The sequence below is a fragment of the Mus pahari genome, chromosome 10 (genome assembly GCF_900095145.1).
Source record: "Mus pahari chromosome 10, PAHARI_EIJ_v1.1, whole genome shotgun sequence".
Taxonomy (NCBI): domain Eukaryota; kingdom Metazoa; phylum Chordata; class Mammalia; order Rodentia; family Muridae; genus Mus; species Mus pahari.
Window position 1 is genome coordinate 56,904,664 of NC_034599.1, and position 11,309 is coordinate 56,915,972.

Consider the following 11,309-nt stretch of genomic DNA (forward strand, 5'->3'; position numbering starts at 1 on the left):
AAAAAAAAAATCTACGATGGACTACGTAACAAAAGCCTTATCTCAATCCCCTTTCCAAATTAGGTTGAACTATTTCACTTTATAAAGAATTTTTAAAATAGACATTTTTGACTGAGGGTGTAGCTCAGTTGGTAGAGTGCTGCACTAAGGAGAGCTACTGGAAACCAAGGAAGATCACAGAAATATCTCAGCTGGGCGTGGCAATTCACACCTTTAATCCCAGCACTGGGAAGGCAGAGGCAGATGGCTCTCTGTGAGTCTGAGACCAGTTTGGGCTACACAGTGACCTCCTGGACAGCCAGACCTATGTAGAGACGATCCTGTCTCAAAACAAACAAATAACAAAACCTCCCAATAATTCAGGGCCTTCTGATAGTCTGTGTATGGGATTTTGGTCAGAATCTATGCTGTCTCTGAGAACCATGGTGTCTCCAACAGGAAATGCTCCAGTCTTGGCAGTCCTGGGGAGCAAGCCCAAAGCCGTCCTCAGGAATCCACCTTCGCTCAAGTACTCACATTCTCGAATGGAGCATCTCGAGGGAGGGGCGGCAGCAAGAGCAGGGTCAGAAATGGGGTCACAAGGGTTGCAGAGATGGCTCAGGGATTAAGGGCGCTTGTTCTTCCAGCTGACCCAGGTTCAGTTAACTCACAACCTAGTTCCAGGAGACTCGGTGCCCTCTGCTGGCCTCTGTGGGCACTACATGGAGCTAAACACCCACACCCTAAAATAAAAGCAAAATCTCAAAACAATATATATTTTTAAGAGGGTAGGGGGAATGGAGTCACAGCTAGGTGTGGTGGTGCATGATCCCAATCCCAGCACTTAGGAGGCAACAGGAGGAGGATCTCCCTAAGTTTGAGATTGAGGCTAATCTGGTTTATGAAGAAATTTCCAGGCAAGATGCCTTTGCACAACTGTTCAGAGGCATCTGTTCTTCAGGCCGGAGAAGTCAGGCATGGCAGAAATAGTCACCACTCGCCAACTCTCTTGTGTGTTTCCTGTATCTTAGGCTTGTCGGGGTCAGAGTCAGGTGAGTGCAAGCTCTCTAGGCCAGAACAGTGTAAAACAGTGCAAAACAGTGCAAAACAGTGCAAAACAGTGCATTGCCTTGAAACTGCAGCCAGCTTTTACTCACGTTAAAAGTCTGTTTATTTACTCACACACTGTGCCTGGGTAGAGGTCAGAGGACAACTCGCATCGCTGGTGCTTGCTTTCTACCATTTGAGTCCTGGGGATCGAGCTCAGGTGGTCAGGTGACATAGCCACAGGACTGAACTCAGACAGCTCTAGTCTTTTTGGGAAACTTTTGGGTCAAAGGGCAATTTGACACAATCTTGTCTTCATCATGTTCCCTTCTCAGGGTCAACCCAACCCCACCCACCAAGGAGTCAAGGTCCTGGCCTACTTTCTAGATTCAGGACAGTTCTGAAAGGTGAAGCCCAGGCAGAGCCCTTGTGTGATGAGCATGTGATGGCTTTGTGTGGTGGGGGGAGCCTTTGATGCCGTGGCTCCTCATCCACATCCTGCCATCCTCACTTTTTACAGTGCTGTACCTGAGGACCATCCCCAGTTAACTCCTGCCTGCCGGTTTCTGTCTCAGAGTTTGTTTCTAGGAAACCCAACCGAAGATGCCGTCCGTCCTCTCTCTTCCCCTCTGTGGTGACCAGAGGGTGCAGCGAGGAATGACTGCTTTGTAATTTGAAGTGAACACAGTCTTTGACACTTTGAGTCACTGAGGTATCTGGGCTAACTTGAGACTGGGTGTCATGTAGCCCAGTCTGACCTCAAATTCACTATAGCCAAAGGTGACCATGAACTTCTGATCCTCCTGCTTCATGAGTGCTGAGAGTACAGGCACGCAGTAACTGGGATTCGAACCTGGGACCTTTTGCATTCTAGATAAATATTCTATCGCTTGAGCTACATTCCCAGTCAATCCTGGGTGGCTTTAAAACCTCTGCTTGTCTACTCTTTTGTGCTAGCTCTTCATAGTAAAACAGCTGAGCTGAGCTAGGTGTGGTCATGCATGCCTCCAATCCTAACTCTCCAGAGGCAGGCAGATTTCTGTGTTCAAAGCCAGCCTGGTCTACAAGGCAAGTTCCAGGACAGCCAGGGCTACACAGAGAAACCCTGTCTCAAAAACAAAATATAAAGGAAAAAAAAAAAGCTGAAGTGATCTCTAAACTAGTACCTGCAGAACATGTCTAGAAGTAGAAGAGTGAAACAGAAAGTCAGAATGTGACCCTTCATCCCAAATGACTGGAATGGAAGGCAGAAGCAGAGGAAACAGATACATTCACCCAGGACAGATGAAACAAACACAGATCCCTCTATAGCACACCACTAGACACATCAGCAAAGGCATGAGTCTTCAAGCTAGAGCTCCAACTCCGGGCTGTTTACACAAGGCGCAGTTAAAACGTAATGACAGGAAGGGTTGAGAGGCGAAGGAAGAGAAGAGATGAGTCAAACGATAACAAACACAGCGGGCCTGATTACATCATCAGGTGGGACCCCAGACAAAGGGTGCTGTGAAGACATCTTTTCCTCACCAGGAAGCTACACGAGGCTCAAAGCTAACTTCTCTATGAGGCACTTAAATGGTTATTACATTTATTTGTTTGTGTGTGTGTGTGTGTGTGTGTGTGTGTGTGTAGATGTGCATTCATAAGTGTGCACACGTGTGTGGAAGCCAGAGGACAATCTACAGTGTGGTTCTTCCGCAGGTGCCATCCATATTGATTTTTGAGTCTCCTTGACCTGGGGCTTGCAGACGAGGTTAGGGTGGCGGGCCAGTGATCCCCCAGGAATCCATCCCTGTCTCTCCCTAGTGCTAGAGTCACAAGCACTCACCAGCCTCTTACTTAGGTTCTGAGATTTGAACTCGGGTCCTCAGGCTTTTACAGCAAGCCCCTGAACACCAGTTATTCTCCCAGCCCCTGCAACTCATCTTAATAGTGTCTTTCCAGATCCTTTCCTCCCCTGTGACAGAAGTGACCCATCTCTCCTCCGAGCTGCTTTACAAAATACTCGTGCGTGTTTGAGATCCCTGTGAGCTTCAGAGGAGCCTAGTCAGAACAGGGCTGCCCACATGTCTTCTCTGAATCCTGTAGAGGAGCACCTTGCACACAGGAAGAAGTCAATAAAAATATCATGAATAAATGTCATGAATAAATCCAAGACTGACACTGTGTTCCCACTAGTCATACCCACTGATGTGTGGACAGAGAGGGGGAGCAGATGGCCCTGTGAGACCAGAGGCAGGGCCCTGCTAAAAGGGCTATGGACGGTGGCTTTCTTTAGAACTTCCTGCTTTCCTCATCTTGCCCCACAACAGCTCTGCACTGCCCATGATTCTGCCCAGCCCCATCTTCCTGGCGTCACCTGGCTCTACAGCTGCAGATCAGAGCCTGGCAGGTCTCTACTCAGTGTCCCACAGGTGATACTGAGTTTGGATAGGGGCTGTAAGACATCACTGTGTGACAATCAGCTGAGTAGAACGGGGCTCTCATCTTCCCAGGAAACATCCCACCACAAAACAGCATTGACTCTCAGTCCTGCAGGAAGGAAACATGACCCAGAGACAAGGGTTCAGTCTTGTGCTTTCTCTACAAGGCAAGATAGAAGTGCACCGGTCTGGCACAGCATACAACCAAAAGGGCGTCTGTGCCTGCTGTGTGTGTCAGGATGGCTCCGTGGAAAGGAGACAAGAGCCACTAACCAAGCCCTTCTCCATTGCCCAACCCTAGGCCTGACCTGACCCTCCTGCAAGAGTGGAGGGTAGAGCTGGAATGGCAGCGTAGCCTGTAATCCCTGCACGCGGGAGACTGAGGCAGGAGGACTGTGTGTCTGAGGCATGCAGAGTATGCGACAGAGAGAACACGTGTGCAGAGCCACGCTAAGGTGACTGCTTTCTGGCCTACTTTGGAGCACCACAGGAGGCCGAAGCCAGCCTTTCCCCCCCCGCCCTGCAGCTGTTACCACTTCCCCTGGCTAGCCCAATTCTGTGCTCTCTCTAATGATTTTGCTTCCCGATGCAGCACTAGGTCACACCGAAGGGCTACACTTTGCCAGCCTGGTCCATGATTGGGGCAAGGGATGCTGGTTTCTGCAGGAGGTTCAGAGGGGCGCCTTGAAGACAAGGGGCCCGGTGAAAGCGTCCTCAAGTCCCACATTGCAGGGGCCGATCCATTGCAGACCCCCGGAGCTCAGCCGTGGAATAAAAGTGCTCACCTGGGGCACCTGGTCTATGCGGAATAACCTAGGGAGCTTCAGGCTCAGCATCTTGACACCAGGCTGGGAAAGGCAGTTGAGGTCACTCTAGCCCCTCAGCAGGTCCCACTCAGTTCTGACATACCAGGGACATCAAGGCAGCATCCCTGAAAGAGGACAAACGAGAAAAAAAATCAGGTCAGACTCCACCTAACTTCAACTGGATATGGTTTCTGGTAGTTCAACTACTGGACATTTTTAGAATGAGAGCAAACAGGATTGCCAAGGGGAATGTAGCTCAGTTGGTAGAGTGCTTGCCTGACATGCACGAGGCCCTGGGTTCAATCCACAGCACTGCATAAAACAGGCATGCTGGTACATGCCATTCATCCTGAGGAGGTAGAGACATAGGGGGTCAGGAGTTCATTAACTCCTGGCCAGCCTGGGCTACTTGAGCCCCTGTCTTTTTATTTTTATTTATTTATTTATTTTGAAGGGGATGGAGGGGTTTTAAGGCAAGATTTCTGTGTAACAGCCCTGGCTGTCCTAGAACTGGCTTTTGTAGTCTAGGCTGGCCTTGAACTCACAGAGATCTGCCTGCCTCTGCCTTCTGAGTGCTGGGATTAAAGAGGTGTGCAGAGATTTCTTAAAAGCAATGATTCAGACTACTTCATCCCTCGCTCTGAGAATGCCAGCTGGTAAGCAATTAGATCCTTCCACGGCTGATTACCACAATACAAAAAAAATCTTCAAAATCTGTATCCCCAGTGTGGTATGAAGTAAGGCCTTTAGAAGGTCGTGAGGTCATAAAGGTCCCACTCTTATGAATGGGATTAGTACCCTTATCATAAAAAAGGCCTGAAGGAGCTTTCTTGACACTGGGCCCAGGGTGAGGGGGGGTGTACAAGGGGCACAAGGAGAAGGAGCCATCTGTGAATAGTCTCAGTATGGACAGCTTAGCCCCTAGAACTGGAAGCATTACATTTTCATTGTTTATAAACCACCAGTCTAAGGTATTTATGACAGCAGAATGAACAGAGACTGCAATAGAAAACAGTAGGGCTCTGAAGGTCCTGAGGCTGCCTATTCCTCTCTGGGGACGACATGAGAACAACTTTCCTCAGAGTTGCTGAACTGGGAAAAGCTGAGGCCATGCACTCCACCATAGGCTGGTCTGAAGGAGGCAGAGATATCTCAAGTCCTAGGTGACATAAATAGACAATGGGGGGAGGGGCATGAGATGGTTCAATGACTAAGTTTGCCTCCAAGCCTGGAGACCCAAGTTCCATCCCCAGGACCCTCATGGGAGGAGAAGAGAAAACAAAAACAAAAAAAAAAAAACCAAAAAGGTTGTCCTCTGTCCTCTAGGCTTGTTCCACAGTGTCTATGCACTTACACATATGCCTGCAAATGCACACACATACACGATAAATAAACTAAATTTTAATACATTTTAATAAAAAATATAAGGGGGGCAAAGAACTATGTTCTAGTTCAAAGAAAAATGGCCTCTTCCAGGAGGCTGACCACACAGCTCTGTCACACACAAAAAAACAGGCCAGGCAAAAAGCCAAGGAGCTTCTTGGAGACAGAGCAACTTGGAGTAAACAATAAATTTGATCAAACACAGGATTAAGACTATTTAGCAACTGTAAACAATATGAACTACAGACATATAGAGTTCTCAGACAGCCCAAGAAACAGAAAAACACTGCTTTAGGACAAAGAGGACGAAGCTAGGGACTGACTGACCACAGTGTCTCTCTGCCATCACCTCTGGGCCAGAGCCTCCTTAGAGCCACCCTTATGTCCCCATCAACAGGAATCTTTCCCTGCCTCTGAGGGATCTCCCTGGATCACCAGTCACATTCTTCCTGGGACCTCTGTGGCTGACCTGACACACATCATACATGCACGCACGTGCGCATACACACACACATACACACACACACACACACACACAGAGAGAGAGAGAGAGAGAGAGAGAGAGAGAGAGAAATGAAAGGAGGGCAATTGCATAAGACTGCTGATCTCTATACACACACACACACACACACACACACACACACACACACAAGAGAATCGGCTTTAACTAAAGGGAATACATCCTAGCACAAAGCACCAAGACCACATTTCTCCTGAGCACTGGGAGATGCCGCAAACAGGATGTTTGGGATGTGTGTGGTCTGGAAGTAGGGAGCAACTCCTGCCAACTCAGCAAGCTGAGGCCACATCCCAGATAAGACAGAACTTGACTGACCTGTTTCAAAAGTGCGAGGCTTCTGCTGTTATATTCTTACAGCATTTAAAGTAATGAAGCTTCTCCTATGACTAGGTTGTTAGTCCACATCTAAATTGTCCATCTTCATGTTTGTTAACAATTGCAAAAGACCAGTGTCTGATGGTGGGAAGTCACGGCACACAGCAGATCTTAAGCTTTCAGATATCACCGAGCCTGGAATTAACTCCCTGATCCTTTCAACTCTACCTGGTGGGAAACAGGCTCTTCATTTCACAGACCCTAGAAAAACCAGACTGCAATTTGCAGGATCACCAACATTGCAGCTTGGGTTGCTGTGTCAAGGACAAGCTTATTCAAGGGCTTCTGTTCGACTTTTCATTCTGTTGCTGTGGTAGAAACACTCTGATAAGAAGGCAACTTGGGGGCAATGGGTTTATTTTAGCTAAAATTCCCAGGCTGTAGTGCCCATCACTGCAAGGAAGACAGTGGCAGGAGTTTGAGAGGGCTGGTCACATTGTATTCACAGTGAACACTAGAGAAATGAATGCATGCTCATTTGATTGCGCTCAGTTCACTTTCTTCACTCTTAGGCAGTTCAGGAACCCCTGCCTAGGGAACGGTGTCACCCACAGTGGCTTGATTTTCCTGCATCAATTAATTTAAGATAATTTTACACAAATATGCTCAAAGGCCAACCCAATCCCTCATTAGGGCTCTCAAGTTGTGTCAAGTTGACAATTAAAGTTAATCATCATAGTTTCTAAGATAAAATCCAAATACACCAGAGAGATAACAGCTTAGTAGTGTTTCATATAAGACTTCATCTTACTGGAGTTTTATAATAGAAGGGCTGGAGATGTTTCTCAGTAGAGTGCTTACTCAGCACACACAAAGCTCTGGTCTTGATCCTGAGCACAGCATAAAGCCACGTATAGTACTTAGTACACACTTGTAGTCACAGCAGTCAGGAGGCAGAGGCAGAAAGATAAGATCAAGGTCATGCTTGGCTACACAGAGAGTTCCAGGACAGCCTGGGAAATGAGAGACACTATCTCAAAAAGAAAGTGGATGTTTTTCTGAAATAGCCTTAAAAACATTCATGAGAATAAAATTATAACCACCACCACCAACAACAAAACCTAAGATATCTACTAAATACTGTCATATATGTTGGTCCAAAAGAAAATGGTGAGTTCTTTTCCCAATGACAGGTTCCAAAGATTTAATACATTTTAATAATATGAATGAACCAACAATTAGTTACATTATTAGCACAAATTTATTAATTTGGTCAAGTACACATATAGAATCTCAACTCTGTTTAATACAATAATAAAAAATTTTTCCTCATATTGCATAGAAGTAAATGTGTTAAAGTCTTCATCTGTGTCATCCAAGACAACCTCTTCTTTATAAATACTGTCACTCTTTTGAGTTGCCTCCTACAATTTGACTAAAAAATATTGTTCAATCCTTTATCCATGATATTAGCAGTTTTTAACCTGTGGGCTTTGACCCCTTTGGTGGTGGTGGTGGGGGAAATCACATATCAGACACCCTGCATATCAGATATTCATATTGTAATTCATAGTGGCAGCAAAGTAACAGTTATGAAGTAGTAGGGAAATAATTTTACAGTTGGGGTCACCACAACATGAACTGTATTAAAGGGTCATAGCATTAAGAAGGTTGAGAATCACTGCATTATACAGAGGCTCAGAAAATAGCATCTCAAAACACGATTCCTCTTCGAGCTGAGCAGTTTAAAGTGAAGGAGACTAGAAGGGCCCAGAAACAGGGCTCTCTAACCTTCTGCCCTATTCTCTGTCACCAATCTCTCTCTCTCTCTCTCTCTCTCTCTCTCTCTCTCTGTCTCTCTTTCCTAAAGCTGTAACGCTCTGAAAAGTCATGGTCTCATGTTCCTTTGTAGATCCTGACTCCAGGCGCCCTGGCCCACATCCAAAAGAGAGTACATTGCAAAGAGAGACAAAAAGATTCTGAGCAGACAGGCCTGCCTAGGGTACCCACTGAGGGTCCATTTGCATTAGGCCACACTCTGTGTCCAGTCACACCGCCCACTCTTCACAGAACTTGAGCATGAACACTGTTCTCAATGGGTCTTTAGGCCTGTATTTCTGAAGTATTTCATGCCATAAAAAGTGTGTATTTGTGTGTGTCCGTGTGTATGCATGTGTGTGTGTGTGTCCGTGTGTATGCATGTATGTGTGTGTCCGTGTCCGTGTGTGTGCATGTGTGTGTGTTCGTGTGTGTGTATGTGTCTGTGTGTCCGTGTCCGTGTGTGTGCATGTGTGTGTGTGTGCATGTGTGTGTGTGTCCATGTGTGTGTGTGTGAGTGTGTGTGTGTGTGTGTGTCCGTGTGTGTGTGTGTGTGTTTTCACACGTGTGCATGTGAAGGCCAGAGACTACCTTGTATGTCACCCCTCCTGTGTGCTATCTGCCCTTTTCTCAGACGGCATCTCTCTCTGGTCTGGAGCTCAACTAACAGACCCATCCATCTGCCTGTCTCCACCTCCCAAGTGTTGGGATTACAAATATTAACAGCACAGCTGACTTTTCAAAATGTCGGTTCTGAAGACAGAAGAAGTGTGTTACTGACAGCCATTTCCTTAGCCTTTAGCATCTTTGATTTTTGAAACAAGGGTCTCCTATAGTCTGACCTTGAATTTGCTGAACAGTTGAACATGACTTTGGACCTTTGATTCTGCCTCCACCTCTCAAGCGCTGGGACTGTAGGTGTACTTAAAAACAATTCTGCCAATATTTTGCTGTGTAAACCTCCCATCTGCCCAAGTACCCTGACTTAGTCTCCTGTTTCTGTTTAAGTTGTTTAAAGTACCCACCGCTGCTCTCAGCTTTATGTGGTGCTAGGAATATCACCCAGGGCTTTAAGCACGCTGGGAAACACTACCAACTAAGCCACACCCCAGCCCTAGCAAACTTAGATCAAATAAATTCATTGTGTTATCCCTCTTATTAACTGAATGCTGGGGGGGGGGGGGGGGGCGCGGCGGCGGATAATGACCTTGACCATTCTGATTCACAAGGGACAGGATCTCATCTTTCCATCCCCACAGTTCAAAGCTGCACTTTCTGAGCTCAGTGTTGGCTGCCAAAGATTGCATCCCAATGCATGGCCATTCATGGGTTATATATTATACTGTTTACAACCTGCTTTTAAATACTTCACATTGGAGGGGCTGGAGAGCACTTAAGAGCACTGACTGCTGTTGCAGAGGACCTGAGTTTGGATCCCAGACCACACAAGGGGTGACCCACAATCTATAACTGCAGCTCCTGGGGATCTGATACCCTCTTCTGACTTCAGATAACCATTCACATAGCTATACACACAGACACGCTCGCGCATGTGCACACACACACACACACACACACACACACTAGTAGTGGCAGTAGTAACCTTTAAATACTTCACATAGAGGGTGTGCTGTGGAGGTAAGGTTCTAACCATAGCCTCATGAGTGTCTGTTAGCATCTGAGAGACCAACCATCACCTCACCAGAGGAGAGCTTGGGTCCAGCTGGGGTCACTGGGCACCTACACCTAAGAGTCCGCTCAGGAATAGAGCGATTCTGTTTCACTAGAGAAACGAGTGGGACTAGAAACGTGTAAGTTAGTGAGATTCAAAGTGCATGTGCCCTCTGGTGTGCACACACAGGGACAGCTACAGGATGGCCAGGGAGGCTGCTCCTCATGTGGCAGGCATCCCATGAGCTCACATGAGAGGAATGGGTAGCTTGAACTGAAGCAGATGTCTTAACTCTGCTACTGTTACAGAATTAACATGGAGGGGGTGGGGGAAATCAATCCACAGTCTTCCAGATTAGCAGAGGAGAGAGTTCTTTAGCATTAGTTCATGACTGGTTCTGGCTAACGCACAAAAGGGACCTGACTTTGCGCAGACAATGTCTTACACAGGTCCTGGGCTTACACTTCCACACACTGTGTCATTCTCTCATGTCCTTCAGGTCCCAGCCCCAGATTAGACTTTGAACAATTTAAACAGAGCCAGGAGACTGCCAGTCTGGCTACTTAAACAGATGAGAGATTAACAAAGCAAATCATTGGCAGGATTATTTTTATGCACACCAATGTTGTTCTTTTGATATGCTATAGAGCTGTCTTTCCCACAGTTTCTAAGCAGCCTGCTTAGAACACTACTCACCTGCCAGCTGAATGCGAGCCCGTGCTCCTTCAGCTAAATCCTACTTAGTGCAACTTAGTATTTCCTAAGCACGCATAGCAGTAAATCTTTTCTGGTGTTAATTGTATTACTTCGGGTTCCTCCTGCATCACTAGCAGACATCCGTCACCTCAGCCCCGGGTGAACCCTCAGGCAGGGCGTGCTCGAGAGTCCCCCAAAGCACAGGTAGCTTGTCCTGAAGATTCTATGATGCCCTTGTGCTGGTTTGCTGAAACAAATATGGATGTCAGAAACCCAGCCCCAGCAACTCACAGCGCTGGGCTAACAATGGGCATGGAGGTATAGTCTAATTGTCCCCAAGCATCTAAATACCAACTGAGCCCAGGATGGCATTTCAATGACCTTCAGACACCGTTAGCTGGAAGACACATCGCCATTTTCATGTACCAAAAAAAGAGAAAATGATGCCAATTACAATCAGGAGATGCTGTTGACTGGAAATGAATTCTAATTTTGGAGCTGCTAAAATGTTAGGCCGAGAGGGAGGCTAGAGAGATGGTTCAGTCATTGGTGTGCCTGTCACACATGTCCCCAGTACTCACGTAAAAGGTCTACAGAGTGAGTTCCAGGACAGCCAGGGCTACTCAGAGAAACCCTGTCTCGGGGGGGGG

The 11,309-nt window shown here is 46.9% G+C and overlaps 1 protein-coding gene across 1 annotated transcript in view; it reads right to left on the reverse strand.

Annotated features, from left to right (window-relative positions):
• Paqr5 (progestin and adipoQ receptor family member 5) overlaps positions 1–11,309 on the reverse strand; it is a 70,416-nt gene that overhangs the window by 27,792 nt on the left and 31,315 nt on the right. Inside the window, exon 2 of the mRNA XM_021207800.2 lies at positions 4,235–4,380. Within this exon, the coding sequence (XP_021063459.1) occupies positions 4,235–4,285 (51 nt within the window). The 5' untranslated portion in view covers positions 4,286–4,380. The remainder of the gene's footprint in view (positions 1–4,234; positions 4,381–11,309) is intronic.